An 18065-nucleotide genomic window follows, 5' to 3' on the forward strand; every position below is an offset into this window, starting at 1 on the left:
AATGCATTCCACTTCTTCACCGTTCTGTGTGGAAAACTGTATTTTCCAATATCCTTCACACACTGCCTTTTCCTAATCTTCTTTAAATGACCTCTTGTCCTTCCATCATCTTCTGCCACCAGCACCAAGTCTTCCTTGTCTATCTTTTCAATGCCATTGACTATCTTGTACATAATTATTAGGTCTCCTCATTCTATTCTTTCTTGTAAGGTTGGTAGTTCCATTTCCTTTAGTCGTTCTTCATATGTTAGGTCCTTTAGTTCCAGCAATCTTCTGTATCCGTTCTAATCTTATGTCTTTTTTAGAGCTCGGAGACCACACCACAGCTGCATATTCCAGCTTTGATGATTTTTTTCATCATATCTTTGACCATGAATTGAAATGTCACTCTTATACAGTGGTGCCTTGGAATACGAACTTAATCAGTTCAAAATTTTGTTCTTACTCCAAAATGTTCTTAATCCAAAGCATCAAGATACATGTATTCTTATGGAAGAAATTATAATTCGTTCTAAACCACTTCCCAAGACCAAATAAATTATATTTTTCACCTAATTTCTTACTTTTTGCATACTATACTATATATATACTATTATTATGCTATAACCATAAAAGAAAGGATTTATTACCTTGAAAGGCTGCACAAGTAGTAGAGATGGTGGCAGGGGAAGGTAGTGGATTACTGGTGTGATAGTGAGTCACCCTTCTTGGGCAACTCGTTTTTTGTTTTTTTCTCTTGCACACTGGTGGATCTTTTAAAGAACTTGTCAAGAGTGGTCTGCCCTTTACTTTTCTCAATAAATTTTCTAAAGTGAGAAAAAACATGGTCATTCATACCATCCACTAGTCTTCCACTAACTGCTTTGTTAGGATGATATTTTCCAATAAATTCCTGCATTTCAGACCACATGGCACACATTCTTTTTGCCTCAGCAGTGTTACATGCAGTGATTTCAGTTGCCTCATCATCTGGTGATGAAAATTGCTCTTCTAGAGCCTTCACTTGTTCATTGTTCAGCTGAACAAGCTCCTCAGTAGTGAGTTCATCTTTTTGTTCCACCATTAGCTGCTCCACATCATCAGCACCCACCTCCAACTCCATTTTCATACCAAGATCAACTACCGCTTCCACCAAATTGTCTCTCCACTTCATGTGGCCACAGTTCCTTCCAAGAAGACTGCAGTGTGTGAATGGTGACCTCATTCCATGCCTTAGAAATCAACTGGATGTGGTTGAAAAATGTTGAAGTGCTCCTTTCAGAAACATTTTAATGTTAGATCTGTGTCACTTGTAATCTGAAAGAACTTTTCAAAGAGTGCCTTTGTGTACAATTTCTTGAAATTAGCTATCATCTGCTGGTCCATGGGCTGTAGCAGAGGTGTTGTGTTGGGTGTTGGGTGGTAGGAACTAAATTGATAAAATCAAGGTTAGTTGGTAGGTTTGCCTCCAAATCTGGAGGGTGTGCAGGAGCATTGTCCATCAGCAACAGACACTTCAGTGGTAACTTGTTCTGCTCCAGATATTTCTTAATTGTTGGGCCAAACACCTGCACTATCCATTCCATAAAAAACATCCTAGTGACCCAAGTCTTTGGGTTGGCTCTCCACATCACTGGCAGGCTTGCTTTTATCACATTGTGTCTATTAAATGCTCTTGGGGTTTCAGAATGATAAATAAGCAGTGGTTTGATCTTGCAATAACCATTTGCATTAGCACAGAACATGAGTGTCAGCCTGTCCTTCATAGGCTTGTGTCCTGGCAGCAGCTTCTCCTCTTGGGTGATGTAGGTCCTGTTGGGCATTTTTTTCCAGAAGAGCCCAGTTTCGTCACAATTAAAACACTGTTGGGGGAGAAACCCTGCAGTCTTCACAAAGGCAGCAAATTCCCCAACAAACTTATTTGCCCCTTCTACATTGGCACTGGCAGCTTCACCATGCCTCACAACACTGTGGATGCCACTTCTTTAGTGAAAATTTTGGAACCACCCTCTGCTTCAGGACTGGTATCTCTTGTAGTTGGTAATTCAGCCATTAAATCCCTGTACAGTTTCTTGGCCTTTTCACAGATTGCCATCTCACTAATGGGGTTATCCTTCAGCTGCATGTCTGTTATCCACACCGTAAGTAGCTGCTCAACTTTATCCAAAACCTGTAGCCTCTTGGTAGCTGCAACACCTACCACACCTTTAGCCCCATCAGCAACCATTATTTTCTCCTTACTTTCCACAAATGTACAAATAGTACACTTGCACAAGGTCCTTCACCCTCACTCCCCTCTGATGTTTCTCTATTATTTCCTTCTTCATTGCAAAACTCAGGCGTGGCACCTTCTTCTTAGGTTTCTGGTCACTTTGAGGCTTCTGGAGAGCCATGATAACAGCAATAACCAAACAACAACCAAACAACTGCAAACAATACTCCTGAGGCACTGAGGCAGCATGGTGCACCAGCATGCAGTCAGATGATCACATAGTGCTGCGCGCCATCTGTTGACTTCATTTGTTATTGTTCGCACTCCAAAGCAAAGTTCGTCCTCCAATGCATTTTTTGTTCATATTTCAAGTTGTTCGTGTTCAAAAGCGTTCGTACTCCAAGGTACCACTGTACCAGTCAACATTTTATATGATATTCCAAATATCTTACTAATGTGTTTTTCAGGGTTCAGATTTTCCTGTATAATCACTCCCAGATCTATTTCCCCTTCAATCTTCATTATTTGTTTCCCTCCCATCAAATAGTTCCATACCAGTATTCTTTTGCTCTTTCCTAATTCCATTACATGACATTTCTTGGCATTGAACTCCAATTTCCACTTCTTACTCCACTCATAGATCATATTTATATCTTCCTGTAACAGCAAACAGTCGTCCTGGGTTTTGATAACTCTTAGTAATTTTGCATCATCAGCAAATAGATTAATGTAACTGTTTATCCCATTGTGAATGTCGTTTACATAAATCTGAAACATGAAGGGGGCTAACATTTACCCTTGTGGCACTCCGCTTGTTACTTTACCCCAAGATGAGTATGTATCTCTGATCACAGTTCTCATCTCCCTTCCCTTCAAATAGTCTCTTGACCATTCTAACAAAGTTCCTCGCAGTCCCTCTATGTTCTCTAGTTTCCAAAGTAATCTTCCATGAGAGCAGAGAGAGCTGCGTTGGTGAGTGGACGTGTTGTGTGTGCGCTCCATTTTTGGCTGTGGTTTTTATAGTTAGCGAGTGGTGTTTGTGCTTGGTGTCTGTGTGTGGTGTTTTTGAGTGTTAGTGAAGTGAAAGTGTGTACTGCAAGTGTTAGATTAGAGTGAAATAGTGGTTAGAATCAGTGTTTGTGAGTTAAAAGTATTTTTGTAGAGCGAGGAGACTAGGCTTGTAACTGTCAAGTTGACCTTGAAAGAGGATTAGTTGACCTCACTTAGGCCCCCCCACCACCGCGGTTCCCCACCCCCGTCACCAAGTATTTTTATTTGTTTGTGAGTTAACAGATTGTAAGTTAGTATGGCGGTAGCTACTGAGGTATATCAGAGTGTGATTGAGTGCGTGAAAGAGTGTGTTGAGATGGGATTGGGAGAGTTTGTTGTGTGTGAGATGTGTGGGCATGACAGGAAGGTCGTTGACTTTTCTGAGTGTATGGTATGTAGGCTCAAGAGCGAGAATTTAGTTCTTTCTCTTGAGCACCGAGAATTACGAGAGGAAATCAGAAAGCTAAGTGAGGGGAAAAGTGCGAACAAGTTCTCATCTTTGAGTTGAAGGAGGAGGTTAAGAGGCTTGGGAGGCAGTGGAAAAAATTAGGCAGGAGATCAGTGTTAGGCCGAAGGTTGGACCTTCTGAGGGCGACAGGGTGGCTTGGCCTCTGTCGGGAAGAGCAGAGTGGGGAAGAGGAGCAGGCGAGCCAGACTGGGAAAGATAGTAGTCAGGATGGGCAGAGATGGCAGGTTGCGAGGGAAGGAAAGCGGAGGCAGTTAGGGAGGATAGGACTAAACCTGTTGAGTGTGAAAATAGGTTCGGTTTGTTGGAGGGGAGGGAGAGTGAAAGTGAGTGGAGTGAATGAAGTGGTTGTGGTGAGTGAAAGGAGAAAGAAGGGGGTAGAGGAGAGGAGGAGGATGGTTGTGCCTAGCACACCTCAGGTGTGTGTGGTGGGTGACTCTCAGGTTAGGTATTTAGATAGCACTTTCTGTGGGAAAGACAGGGATAGGAGGACGAATGTGTGTATGCCTGGTGCAGGTGTGAAGGCAGTGAGTGAGGAGGTGCAGAAGAGGGTTGGGGGGATGGAGAGGGAGGGTGTAGTAGTTTTGCACGTAGGTGGGAACGATGTCAGAGCAGGTGGGTCGGAGGAGTTAGTGGCAAGATTTCGGGAAATGTTAGGCAAGATAAGGGAGAGTGGTAGGAGGTGTGTAGTGTCAGGAATCTTGCCTCGTGTGTATGTTAGCAGGGAATGGTTGTCTAGAGCCATTGGTGTGAATGATCGGGTAAAAGGGATGTGTAAGGATGTGGGTGTCAGCTTTGTGGATGTATGGGATAGGTTCTATGGGCGAAGGGATTTGTATGCTAGGGATGGTGTGCATCTGAGTAGGAAGGGTGTGGATGTGCTGAGTGGATGTCTGGAGGGGAGTTGGGATGGAGTGTAGGGGGTGAGGTAGCAAATGCATTCCAGAAGAAAGATGCTAGACATAAATTAGATAGGATAAACAGAGATAGTGAAAAGATTAGGAAAGATTTCCAGGTGCAAATAGGAGAGAATAAGATTAGGATTCCAAATAAGGAGACAGCATCTAGGAAGGTAGCAGGACTTAAATGTTTTTATGTAAATGCCAGGAGTCTTAGGAACAAGAAGGACGAGTTATCTAGTTATATAGTTGAGGAGGACTTAGATGTTGTATGTGTCACAGAGGCATGGGTAAATGAGGAAAAGTTTAGGAAAATAGGAAAGAATATGAAGTAGATGGATACATTATGTATTTACACCAGAGAATTGGTAGGATAGGTGGAGGAGTAGTTATTTATGTAAAAAAATCCTTCATTTCCAGTCAGGTTAATGGTATTAAGGTAGATAACAGAGTAGAGTCCTTATGGCTGGATGTTAGAGTAAACAAAAGTAAGGTTATTAGAGTAGGAGCTTTTTATAGACCACCTAACCAGTCAGCAGATGTAGACAACCTTATGGTAGATGAGATAAATAGGGGTGTACTAGTCAGACAATTATCTTAGGGATTTTAATCTTAAGTCAGTAAACTGGGAGAGGATGGTAGGAGATGCTAGTGAAAATAAGTTTATGGAAAGTTTTCAGGATAACTATTTAGTGCAGATGGTAGATAAACCTACTAGGGGGAGGAAGGTTTTAGACATAGTACTAACAAATATTGAGCATTGTTTAAAGGAAGTTGAGGTAGGAGAGACTTTAGCAAACAGTGACCATCATATAATTAGATTTATCATTAATTCCAGTAGGGATAATATAGTGAATAAGACTAGAGTCCCAAACTATCAGAAAGGCAATTATGGTAGGTTACGTCAGTTATTAGGAGAGGTAAACTGGGAAGATAGTTTTGGAAATAAAACTGCACAGGAGATGTGGGATATTTTTAAGGTTGTAGTAAAGGGTATAGTGATGCAGTGTATCCCTTACAAAGATATAAGGCAGAGAAACAGGAAGCCATTATGGTGGACTCATGAGATAGGTAGCCAGATCAGAGAGAAGAAGAGGGCATACAGAGAGTTGCAGAAAAGTGGGAAGATGTAGATTTGATTAGGTACAGACAGGTCAGAGATGATTTGAGTAAGGTTATAAAAAAAGTAAAAGGCAGGCAGAGATAAAACTAGCTAGAGCTGGGAGTAAAGATCCCAAAAATTATATAGTTATTACAAGGTCAGTGATAAAAGAAATAAGGATAGGATTGGACCACTCAGAAAAGATGGTGTAGTAGTGGATCAAAATGAAGACATAGTAGAATTATTGAATGAACAATTTTCTTCAGTATTTACTAGGAAAGAATAGGAAATCCTGTTACAAACAGTGCGACGAGTAGTTTAAGAGCTTTAGAAAATATTGATATAAAACCGGGAATTATTAGGAAATTTATTCTTGAACTAGACGATAGGAAAGCTAGTGGTCCTGATGAGCTACATGCCAGAGTACTTAGGGAGGGTGTAGACAGTATTTCTGAAGCACTTAAGTTAATCTTTGAAAGATCACTTAGGTTTGCTGAGATACCTCAGGACTGGAAGTTAGCTAATGTTACTCCAATATTTAAAAAGGTAGGAAGGATGATGCGAATAATTATAGACCGATCAGTTTAACTAGTATAGTATGTAAGATACTAGAGAAAATCATTAAGGGTAGTATTTGGGAGCATTTAAATGAGAATAGATTAATTAGAGATACCCAACATGGCTTTAGATCAGGGAGGTCCTGTCTTACAAATTTGCTCGATATCTTAGAATATATTACCAAGGAGTTAGATGATGGAAATAGCATAGATGTTATATATCTAGATTTTAGCAAGGCGTTTGATAAGGTACCGCATAGGAGGCTAGTGTACAAATTGAGACTACATGGGATAGGGGGTAGGTTAGTTGATTGGATTAGTGAATGGCTTTCTGATAGGAAACAGAGAGTAGTATTAAATGGGGCAATGTCTGAGTGGAAGGAAGTGGTTAGTGGGTACCCCAAGGATCAGTGCTAGGACCTCTTCTTTTCTTGGTGTACATTAACGATTTAGATATAGGAATTAGTAGCAAAGTATCAAAGTTTGCAGATGATACTAAGATAGCATGTGCAGTACAGGGTGAAAAGGACAATTACAGAATACAACGAGACCTGGACAGGCTGATAGCATGGGCAGACAGGTGGCAGATGGAGTTTAATTCTAAAAGTGTCAGGTTATGCATTTAGGTAAAGACAACACAAACTTTAACTATGAGATGGAGGGATGTTGGCTAGAGGCAGTAGAGGAAGGAAAGGATTTAGGAGTAGTGATAGACAGGACTATGAAATTTTCAAAGCAATGTTTAGAAGCAAGAAATAGGGCAAATAGGATCCTGGGTTTTATAAATAGAAATGTTAGTTATAAAAGTAAGGAAGTGGTGCGTAGCTTATATAATTCCTATGTTAGGCCCCATTTAGAGTATTGCATACAGGCCTGGTCACCCCACTATAGGCAGGATATCAACATGTTAGAAGCAGTTCAGAGAAGAGCAACTAGGATGATACCAGCTTTAAAGCGCCTGGAGTATAGAGATAGATTAAAGGAATTAAACATGTTTTCATTTGAGAGGAGATGTATAAGAGGGATATGATAGAGTTATTTAAAATGTTCTCAGATACAAACTACATAGATGTGAGATCTTTCTTTACCTTAGAGGAGGGAAGTAGGACTAGAAATCATGGCAGGAAGATTAGAAAGCAAGGCTGCAGGTTAGATATAAGAAAATATTTCTTTAGTCATAGGGTGGTAGACTTCTGGAATGCATTGCCAGAGACGGTTGTAAATAGCACTAGTTTGACAATGTTTAAAAACAGATTAGATAAGCACTTAAATTTATTAGATTTATAATTATGTATAGCGCTGCATGATAGTTTTTATAAGAAATTTACTATAGTTAAACAAGACATGATCCCCATGTATGGGGATTACAGATTGTAGAGGAATTCGATGCAGGACTTAGCCCTGTTAATGGGCCAAATATTTAGAATTAGTATATAATGTATTGTGTACTTGTAAGTGTATCTTTAAGTACTGATGACGAGGTCGCTGTGCAACTGATACAGGATAACCTAGATGGGCCCTGGTGGCCCTTTGTTATCCTATTATTTATGTTATGTTATGTTATGTTATGAGGGACTTTATCAAAAGCGTTTTAAGTCTTGGTATACTGTGTCCACCCAACCATCTCTGTTTTCCAGTCCTTCTGTTACTCTCGAGTAGAAGTTTAATAAATTTGACACACATGACCATCCTGTCCTGAACCCAAATTGTCTGTTCAATATGACTTGTTCTTCTTCCAAATGTTTAACACATTTATCTTTAGTAATTATTTCATGCAACTTTCCCATAATGCTTGTAAGTGATACTGGTATGTAATTTAATGGCTCATATGCCTTTCCCTCTTTAAATGTCAGTATTACACAGGCTCTTTTCCATTCTAGTGGAATTTTCCCTTCATTTAGTGAACTTGTAGTTATTTACCAAATTGGATCCAACAGTTGTTCTTTACATTCTTTTAGCACCCAGCCTGATACACCACCAGGCCCAATTGCTTTTCTGACATCCAAGTTATCCAATAATCTTCTTATATCCTCTTTGTGCACCGTGATTTCCTGTAATCCTTGGCAATGCGATGTCCTATGAGTTTTGCAAAATCTTCTACAGTGAATACCGCTTTGAGGCTCTCATTCATTATTTCCCACATTTCCTTCTATGTTTGGTATGTCTTCCCTCCTTTAATTATTTTTCTATTGTTTTCTTGTTCTTCATTTTGCTATTTATGAATTTGTAGAAATCCTTGAGTTCATCTTTGCTTCTACTCACCACATCTTTCTCAAAGTTTCTTTCTTCCCCTCTCCTTACTTTAATAGCTATATTCATTTCTTACATCCCTATGTTGTCGTCTGTTATTGTCATTTCTCTCTTTTAAGAGTTTCTTCCAAGCTTTAGCCTTTTTTGTTTCTGCACATCTAGCATTGCACCAAGCGTGTATTTTTTCTTAACTCTATAAAAAAAGTATGTGTGTGTTTCTTAACTCTATAAAAAGGTATGTTGTATTTACCTAGTTGTAGTTTTACAGGGCCTGGCCTTTATGCTCATGTGGTCCCATCTCCATATCTACACTTACCCAATTTTTCTTTAAAACTATACACACTCACTGCTGACACCACTTCTTCCCTCAAACTGTTCCAAGTTCAACACATATTTGCGGGAAACTATATTTTTTAACATCTCTCAGACATCTTCCCTTCCTCAGATTTTTACTATGCGATCTTGTGCTTCAAATGTCATAGTCTTCTCTCAGGATCAGTTTCTCATTATCCACTTTATCCATTCTGTTGATCAATCCATAAATTTTTATCAGATCTCCTCTCTCCCTTCTCAGTTCCAGGGTTGGTCATCCCTTCAAATTCTGGAACCATTCTTGTAGCCATATTTTAGTCTCTCCAACTTCCTTATGTGTTTCTTTTTATGGGGGATCCACACAACGTGTGTGTGTGTGTATTTACCTAATTGTATTTACCTAATTGTAACATACGGGAAAAGAGCTATGCTCGTGTTGTCCCGTCTCCATATCTATTAATGTCCAGCTTTTTCTTAAAATCATGAATATTCCTTGCATTGACCACTTCCACGTCTAAACTATTCCATGCTTCCACCCTTCTATGAGGGAAGCTATATTTTTTCACATCTCTCCTATAAGTGGCCATTTTAGTTTTTTTTCCATGCCCTCTCGACATTCTTCCATTCCACATACACAGATCTTCCCTATCCATTTTTCCATGCCAATCATCACTCTGTATATTGCTATCAGGTCTCCCCTTTCTCTTCTGTTTTCCAGGGTCGGAAGTTGCATTCTTTTCAGTCTGTCTTCATAAGTCAAATCTCTTAAGTCAGGCACCATTTTTGTTGCAGCCTCTGTACTTTCTCTAGTTTCCTTATGTGTTTCTTTAAGTTCGAGCCCACTGTATTGTTGCATATTCAAGCCTCGGTCTTATCATTGCAGTAATTATTTTCTTCATCATTTCTTCATCTAAATATACGAACGCCACTCTTATGTTCCTCAATAAGTTCAATACTTCTCAATTATTTTGTTTATATGTCTCTGGCGATAGGTCATTGGTAATTGTCACCCCAAGGTCTTTTTCTTCATGACTGGTTTTTATGTGTGTGTGTGTGTATGTGTGTTTGTGTTTTCATGGTGGGCATTTAGCTCGGACATCACTAATAAGTTAACAAGAATGGGTTGATGTTTGTTACCTTCCTTATTGACAGGAAATGGAGCTTGCATCTGCCTTGTGACTGCCTCTTATTGGAGTTCCATTAGAGAATACATCACCATATTTATGTTTGCAGGAATATATAGTGCCAGACAATATACTAAGATGCATAGAAAAACCAAAAACATCAACAATGACCTGATCATATATTTCAGAAGTGATAAAACATAATTTTACTATATCACAAACTCATAACATTTCCTTCTTGCAGTGTGTAATTCACCTCAGTCATCTGCTGGTCACCCAGCCAGTCTTCCTCATTACAGAGCGAGCTCAGAGCTCATAGACCGATCTTCGTGTAGGACTGAGACCACATCACACACAACACACACTGGGGAAGTGAGGCCACAATCCCTCCGGTTACATCCCGTAGCTACCTATTTACTGCTAGGTGAACAGGGGCCACACCTTGCTTGCCCATTTGCCTCGCCGCTTCCCGGGACTCAAACCCAGCCCTCTCGATTGTGAGTCAAGCATGCTAACCACTACACTACGCAGTGTGTGTGTGTGTGTGTGTGTGTGTGTGTGTGTGTGTGTGTGTTGTGTGTGTGTGTGTGTGTGTGTGTGTGTGTGTGTGTGTGTTGATTTATCATGATGGAAGTGTGCATTTGTTTCACAGAGTGGTTCAGATAGAAAGACACTGCAGTCATGACAGCAATCTTGGCTAGGCTACATGGGAAACATTCCTTTACACAAACAATATAAACTGGTCAATATATCTTAACAAAATCTTTATCAACAAATCTCTAGTTTTGGACTTCTTACCAATCCCACCGTACTGGACTTGTGTTATCAGCTGGTTATTCACAGCTTCCCCAAGTTCAGTTTGACCTATCCATACTGATACTGTGCTTCAGTATCAGTATCACTCTTTCATACAAATTCTGCTAACATTAATTAACAAATTTTAAATAAACTTCAAAGAGAAAACATAACATTTTCCTTACTACTTATTAAAGCAAAATTCAAACTACAATCACCTATAATAACTTTGTCAATCTAATGTTTATCCCTTAGGACCAACACAAGGTATCAGAAATAAGTATTTTCATCCACTTGTCTACCTCTCTTTAAACTTCAATTTTCTTTCTTTCTATCACTTACTGTCTAATCTATCATCCTCATCACCTCATTGTCTTCAAGCTGTCTGCACATTTCAATTATTTCCCTTTCTACTAGCTTACCACACTTCTTCAGAAGATACCCACACAGTCAACAATTACTCACTTCTTATCATCTCATTTTCTATAAGTTATCTACACTGTTTCTCTGTATTTTAGCTAACACCTGCTATCTCACTAGACATGCCAAATCACTCACATGTACTTTCATCACACTTCCCATCTACTTTCTTATAGTAATGTATAAGTTGTGTTCAGCTCCCATTGCATTATTTCATTCCATATCCAAAAAATTTTACTTCTCTTGTCTCTTCTTAACCTAATTGGAGTTCCAGCAACTATCTTTAACAGGAATGCCAAGTCAGGCTTTCCACAGCATCGGTAGATAAGCCCATCCACAACTTATGTAGTTTGCTTAGTATCTTCATGGGTCACATCAGTAATCTCAACTTGTCAATGTTCACACCTACTCTATCTTTGTACATTTTTTTTTTTTTTTTTATACCATGTGGGCTTTTCACGGGAATTTATGGGCTAAAGGGGATACTTCTTCGGTACCCCCTATCTCAAAGCCCACCCGCTAGGAAACCGTTGCCCCGAGTGAGGAAGCCCAACCTACACTCAGACCGTGGACAGGATTCGAACCCGTGCGCTTGGAGACCACTCGGATCCCAAAGCCATCCTCACTATTTCTTTTTCAGTACCTAGTCTTCCTACATAGCTGGAAGGGACTTTCCAACATCCACATCCACCACAATCATATATTCACTGTCTCTTTTCATTTCCACTACATTCTCAAGGTAACATATCTGAGCTTTTATCTGCACCTCTTTGATGGTCCATTTCTCAGTTGCTTGGATCTGAGGTCTCAATTTAATCTGGTCATCTGGTCTAAGTCTACCTTATCTGTGTCAGTGTAGCTATCATTGTACTGTTGCAAATTAATAGCTCTTACTTAGCCGTGTTTACTGATGTCTCTTTTACTAAATTCCCTAGAAAATCTGTCTTATTTCATACATGCAAAACAAAATCATTACTGAAAGGCTTCTATGTATAAATCTTGAGGAATACTATACTATAACTCTCCTAGTCAAATGAGAATTTCAGCATATATCGGAGTCTTGCTTGGCTCTCCTTGTAGATAAGGTATTCACTCTGACCAAAATGGCTTTTTGCCCAAGCTTTCTGAGATACAGGAGTTCCAACAGGGACAATGACTTCTTTGCCATCTAACACAGTTTTCTTATCCTTCTTGGGATCTGCAGAAGAAAGCATGTTATTTCGTAAAACTGAAGGTTGGCAGTAAGACACACTTTTATTTTTGGTCCTTTTTTTGGCATCCTGTGTTGCCTTCCTACTCTGAAAATCCTCCAGTCATGTTAGTGATAATAAGTCCTTCTTTCTAAAAATGCACTTGCATTCAATTTACTTGAAAGAAGCATTATTTTCAACATGAGATGGACAAAGTACTTCTCAACATTCAGACTCAATAGCTTCAACTACTGTATCAAGATGAGTAATGTTAAATGCCATTCTGTTTGACATTCAACAGTAAAGTAAATTATCATACTGTGCTTTAAGAAGTGATATAGTTACCTGGTTCACTGCTTCCTCTAGCCACAACACTGTCAAAGCCTGGAGGAGCTTTTGTGAGGGAAGTGTCACACTGAAGAATGCTCTTCTCTTTTCCAAGTGCCACCTCCACCAAGAACATGAATCCCACATTATTCTCACCTTCAAATTTGCCAAAATGTGGACTGACTGAAAAAAAAAAAAGATATGTATTAACCAGGCTAGAAAAAACAATTATGTATTAAGTACCTACTACATATTATATAAGCTTACCATAACATATAGTATATATTATAGTAAATGTATATTAGCATGGAGGAGGTGAAATGTGGAAAAAACATTGACAAAATGAATGAGAGAACTTAAAGACGGCTCAGAGCTCATAGTGACTTATCTTTGTAGTGTAATACTATATACTACTACTACTACTATAAAACATTGTTCACTTAACCTATATTCCTGGCGCCGAGGCGGGTTTAAAAGCTGGGCGCTGATTGGCTGCACCCCTCTCTCGCTAGCACCCACGGAGAGGCTGTGTCTCGTATGTCCAGTGAGAAATTTTTTATTTTATATGCTATAACTCACTTCATATATGGGATAGCCAGATTTGATTAACACCATAAGACTAAGCAGTGACTGTACAATCAAGATGTATTGTAGAAAATTAACAAAAGAAAAAAGATAATGGTATTATGACGAGTTGAACTGCGACGATTTCATAAAAATGTTTATACCCTGTTTTGTTTAGCTCGTTATTTTCAAAGGATGTTCATTGAATGCTGAAATACATTATTGCATCATATAGGAAAAATTCTCATGAACACGATAGTGTTATCAGAATGCAGGTAAACCTCCACTTAATGAAAACAGAGTCATTTATAGCCACATGTTACTCGCCGCGGCTTACAGCAAACCGCTCCGTGGTAGTGATTAGGGCTGGGCGGGAGACGATTACTGGATTCGAATCTGTAGAATCCTGAGAGGCGATATGAATCCGATTACTGCATCAGGATTCTAGAATCCGGTTCGAATCCGAATGTAAGTTGGGCTTCCTCACTCGGGGCAACAGTTTCCTAGCGGGTGGGCTTTGAAATAGGAGGTACTCTAAACAGTATCCCCTTTAGCCCATAAATTCCCATGAAAAGCCCACATGGTATAAATGAAAAAAAATAAATAAAAAAAAACCTACTACTACTACTACTACTACTACTACTACTACTGCTACTACTACTACTACTACTACTACTACTACTACTACTACTACTACATACTACTACTACTACTACATAATACTACTACTACTACTACTACTACTACTACTACTACTACTACAATAATAGTAATCCAATCTTTGTGGTGATTCACCACGGTTGCCTGCTAGTCACCCAGATAGCCTTCCCCATTACAGGTGAGCTCAGAAGTCATAGACCAATCTTCAGGTAGGACTGAGACAACAACACACTCCACACAGCAGGAAAGCAAGGCCACGATCCCTTGAGTTACATCCCATACCTACTTGCTGCTAGGTGAACAGGGGCTACATATCAAGGGGCTCGCCCATTTGCTTTGCCGCACCCAGAACTCAAACCCGAGCCTTCATGGTTGTGAGCCGAGTGTGCTAACCACTACACTACATGGTGTGTAGTGTAGTGATTAGTAATAATTAGCTCAGAGCTCATTATTACTAATCTTCGGGTAAGACTGTGACCTCACACTCACACACCACACAACCCATCATTATTGTCATGGAGACCGCAACTGCCCAGCTTGTCCCAGCATCTGTCAGCAGGGCAGTTATTGTCACAGATGATCAGTCCCTAGTAAGGTTGAAATTTATGCCAGCCATGGTGGCCAACACTTACATAACATAAACACAGTGTGTGTGTGTATTTACCTAGTTGTAGTGTGTATTTACCTAATTGTATTTACCTAATTGTAACATACGGGAAAAGAGCTATGATCGTACTGTCCCGTCTCCATATCTACTAATGTCCAGCTTTTTCTTAAAATCATGAATATTCCTTGCGTTGACCACTTCCCTTCCCTTCTATGAGGGAAGCTATATTTTTTCACATCTCTCCTATAAGTGGCCATTTTTAGTTTTTTCCCATGCCCTCTCGACATTCTTTCATTCCACATACACAGATCTTCCTTATCCATTTTTTCCATGCCAATCATCACTCTGTATATTGCTATCAGGTCTCCCCTTTCTCTTCTGTTTTCCAGGGTCGGAAGTTGCATTCTGTTCAGTCTGTCTTCATAAGTCAAATCTCTTAAGTCAGGCACCATTTTTGTTGCAGCCCTCTGTACTTTCTCTAGTTTCCTTATGTGTTTCTTTAAGTTCGAGCCCACTGTATTGTTGCATATTCAAGCCTCGGTCTTATCATTGCAGTAATTATTTTCTTCATCATTTCTTCATCTAAATATACGAACGCCACTCTTATGTTCCTCAATAAGTTCAATACTTCTCCAATTATTTTGTTTATATGTCTCTCTGGCGATAGGTCATTGGTAATTGTCACCCCAAGGTCTTTTTCTTCATGACTGGTTTTTATGTCTTCATTTCCTATGTGTGTGTGTATTTACCTAATTGTATTTACCTAATTGTAACATACGGGAAAAGAGCTACGCTCGTGTTGTCCCGTCTCCATATCTATTAATGTCCAGCTTTTTCTTAAAATCATGAATATTCCTTGCGTTGACCACTTCCACGTCTAAACTATTCCATGCTTCCACCCTTCTATGAGGGAAGCTATATTTTTTCACATCTCTCCTATAAGTGGCCATTTTTAGTTTTTTCCCATGCCCTCTCGACATTCTTTCATTCCACATACACAGATCTTCCCTATCCATTTTTCCATGCCAATCATCACTCTGTATATTGCTATCAGGTCTCCCTTTCTCTTCTGTTTTCCAGGGTCGGAAGTTGCATTCTTTTCAGTCTGTCTTCATAAGTCAAATCTCTTAAGTCAGGCACCATTTTGTTGCAGCCCTCTGTACTTTCTCTAGTTTCCTTATGTGTTTCTTTAAGTTCGGAGCCCACTGTATTGTTGCATATTCAAGCCTCGGTCTTATCATTGCAGTAATTATTTTCTTCATCATTTCTTCATCTAAATATCTGACGCCACTCTTATGTTCCTCAATAAGTTCAATACTTCTCCAATTATTTTGTTTATATGTCTCTCTGGCGATAGGTCATTGGTAATTGTCACCCCAAGGTCTTTTTCTTCATGACTGGTTTTATGTCTTCATTTCCTATCTTGTACATACTCCTGATTCTTCTTTCACTCTTGCCAAACTCTATTTTCTTGCATTTTGTCGTGTTGAACTCCATTTGCCATGTACAGCTCCATTTCCATATTCTGTCCAAGTCTTCCTGGAGTAGTTCGCAATCTTTGTCACATCTCACTTTTCTTAACAATTTTGCATCGTCTGCAAATAGGCTCACATAACTGGACACCCCATCCACCATGTCATTTATGTAGACCGCGAACATTACTGGTGCCAACACTGATCCCTGTGGAACTCCACTCTCCACCAAGCCCCATTCTGATGGTCTGTCCTTAATTATTGTTCTCATTTCTCTTCCTACCAAAAGTCTTCCATCCATTTTAGTAAACTGCCATGCACTCCTCCTACCATTTCAAGTTTCCAGATCAGTCTCCGGTGTGGTACCTTATCAAAGGCCTTTTTTAAATCCAGATATATTCCATCAGCCCAACCATCTCTTTCCTGTATTACATCTATCACCCTCGAATAGTAACATATCAGGTTTGTCGTGCATGAACGCCCTTTTCTAAAACCAAATTGACACTCACAAAGTATGTCATTTTCTCCAAGAAGTCTGTCCATCTATTCTTCACCACCCTCTCACACATCTTAGCTACCACACTTGTAAGTGACACTGGTCTATAGTTCAATGGGTCTCTCTTGTTACCTGATTTATAGATTGGGACAATGTTAGCTCTTTTCCAGTCTTGGGGCACTACACCTTCCCTTAATGAGGCATCAATTACTTCACAAACTTTTTCTGCCAGTTGCTCCTGCATTCTCTTAAAATCCATCCTGATACCCCATCAGGTCCCACAGCTTTTCTCACTTCTAAACTCCCCATCATATTCTTGATCTCCTCCACAGTTACTTGAAACTCCTTCATAATCCCTTTCTGTTCCATTACCAGTGGTTTGTCAAAAGCAGTCTCCTTTGTGAATACCTTCCGAAAGCATCCATTCATAGCCTCTGCCATTTCCTGGGATCTTCACTGCATACTCCATTTACTTCTAAACTTTCAATACTTTCTCTATTTTTGATGTTGTTGTTCACATGTCTGTAAAAAGCCTTGGTTGGTCTTTACATTTATCAATTATATCCTTTTCTTGTTTCTTTCTTTCTTCTCTTCTAATCAACACATATTCATTTCTTGCTCTTTTGTAACTTTCCCACTGCTTAATCCGTCTTTTCCTTCTCCACCTCTTCCATGCATCCTCTTTTCTTGTTCTAGCCTTTTCACATCTATCGTTAAACCAGTCCTGCTTTCCAACTTCTCTATGTTGTCTTATTGGTACAAATTTTTCTCACCTTCTTTGTATATTTTTATAAATTCCTTCCACTTTTCATTTGCTCCTTAGCACTCTTGAATTTCATCCAATTTGTCTCTTGAAAGAATTTCTTTAGGTTTCCAAAATCTGTCTTGGCATAATTCCATCTTCCACTTTATATTCTTCATTTCTTCTAGATTTCTCTTCATCTATCACCTTGAACTCCAAAACTGCATGATCACTCTTTGCTAAAGGGCACTCCACCCTCATCTCCTCAATGACCATTGGCTCTGTACTAAAGACCAAGTCCAGTCTTGACGATGCTCCTCTCCTCCAAACCTAGTATCTTCTTTGACCCACTGAGTTAACACATTTTCCATTGCCAGTGTCAATAGTGTATTTCCCATGTTGTCTCTGATCCTTCCATTGACCAGTCCTCCCAACACACCTCTTTACAATTAAAATCTCCCATCATTATAGTTCGTTCACAGCCACCCAACATTTCTTCCAGACATGTTCCTGTATCACTTATCATTTCTTCATATTCCTGTACTGACCATGCATTTGTCTTAGGTGGTACGTACACCACTATGTAGTGCCTCTTTTTCCTTCATTAGTTTCTGCTCTGATCTTTAGCACTTCTGCCTTTCCCATACCTTCTTTCACTTGATCCACCTTTATATCTTTTTAACCAGCAACATCACTCCTCCTCCCATCTTACCTACTCTATTTCTTTTCCAAACATTATATTTCCTTCTCCAACCATCATCAGGTCTTCTCCTCTCTCAGTTTTGTTTCAGTAAGACCCACAATATCTGGGTTCTTGTCCCTCAAGTAATCGTTGAGTTCT

The 18065-nt window shown here is 39.5% G+C and overlaps 2 protein-coding genes across 2 annotated transcripts in view; both read right to left on the bottom strand.

Moving 5' to 3' along the window:
• Nucleotides 1-1349: 1349 nt before the first annotated feature.
• LOC123514167 (tigger transposable element-derived protein 1-like) lies at nucleotides 1350-1802 on the bottom strand. Its single transcript, XM_045271817.1, has one exon. The coding sequence runs from the start codon at nucleotides 1800-1802 to the stop codon at nucleotides 1350-1352; it is 453 nt and encodes a 150-aa protein (XP_045127752.1).
• An 8826-nt stretch (nucleotides 1803-10628) lies between these two features.
• The window catches only part of LOC123514169 (protein mono-ADP-ribosyltransferase PARP3-like), a 37286-nt gene continuing 29849 nt past the window's right edge, over nucleotides 10629-18065 (bottom strand). The window contains exons 12-14 of the mRNA XM_045271818.1: nucleotides 13585-13653; nucleotides 12702-12912; nucleotides 10629-12364 (exon numbers count right to left, since the gene is read on the bottom strand). Of these exons, the coding sequence (XP_045127753.1) occupies nucleotides 12192-12364; nucleotides 12702-12912; nucleotides 13585-13653 (453 nt within the window). The 3' untranslated portion in view covers nucleotides 10629-12191. The remainder of the gene's footprint in view (nucleotides 12365-12701; nucleotides 12913-13584; nucleotides 13654-18065) is intronic.

Source organism: Portunus trituberculatus, chromosome 37 (genome assembly GCF_017591435.1).
Source record: "Portunus trituberculatus isolate SZX2019 chromosome 37, ASM1759143v1, whole genome shotgun sequence".
Taxonomy (NCBI): domain Eukaryota; kingdom Metazoa; phylum Arthropoda; class Malacostraca; order Decapoda; family Portunidae; genus Portunus; species Portunus trituberculatus.

Coding starts and splice junctions, on each gene's coding strand:
- LOC123514167 (XM_045271817.1), bottom strand. CDS start 1,802: ATGCCCAACAGGACCTACATCACCCAAGAGGAGAAGCTGCTGCCAGGA.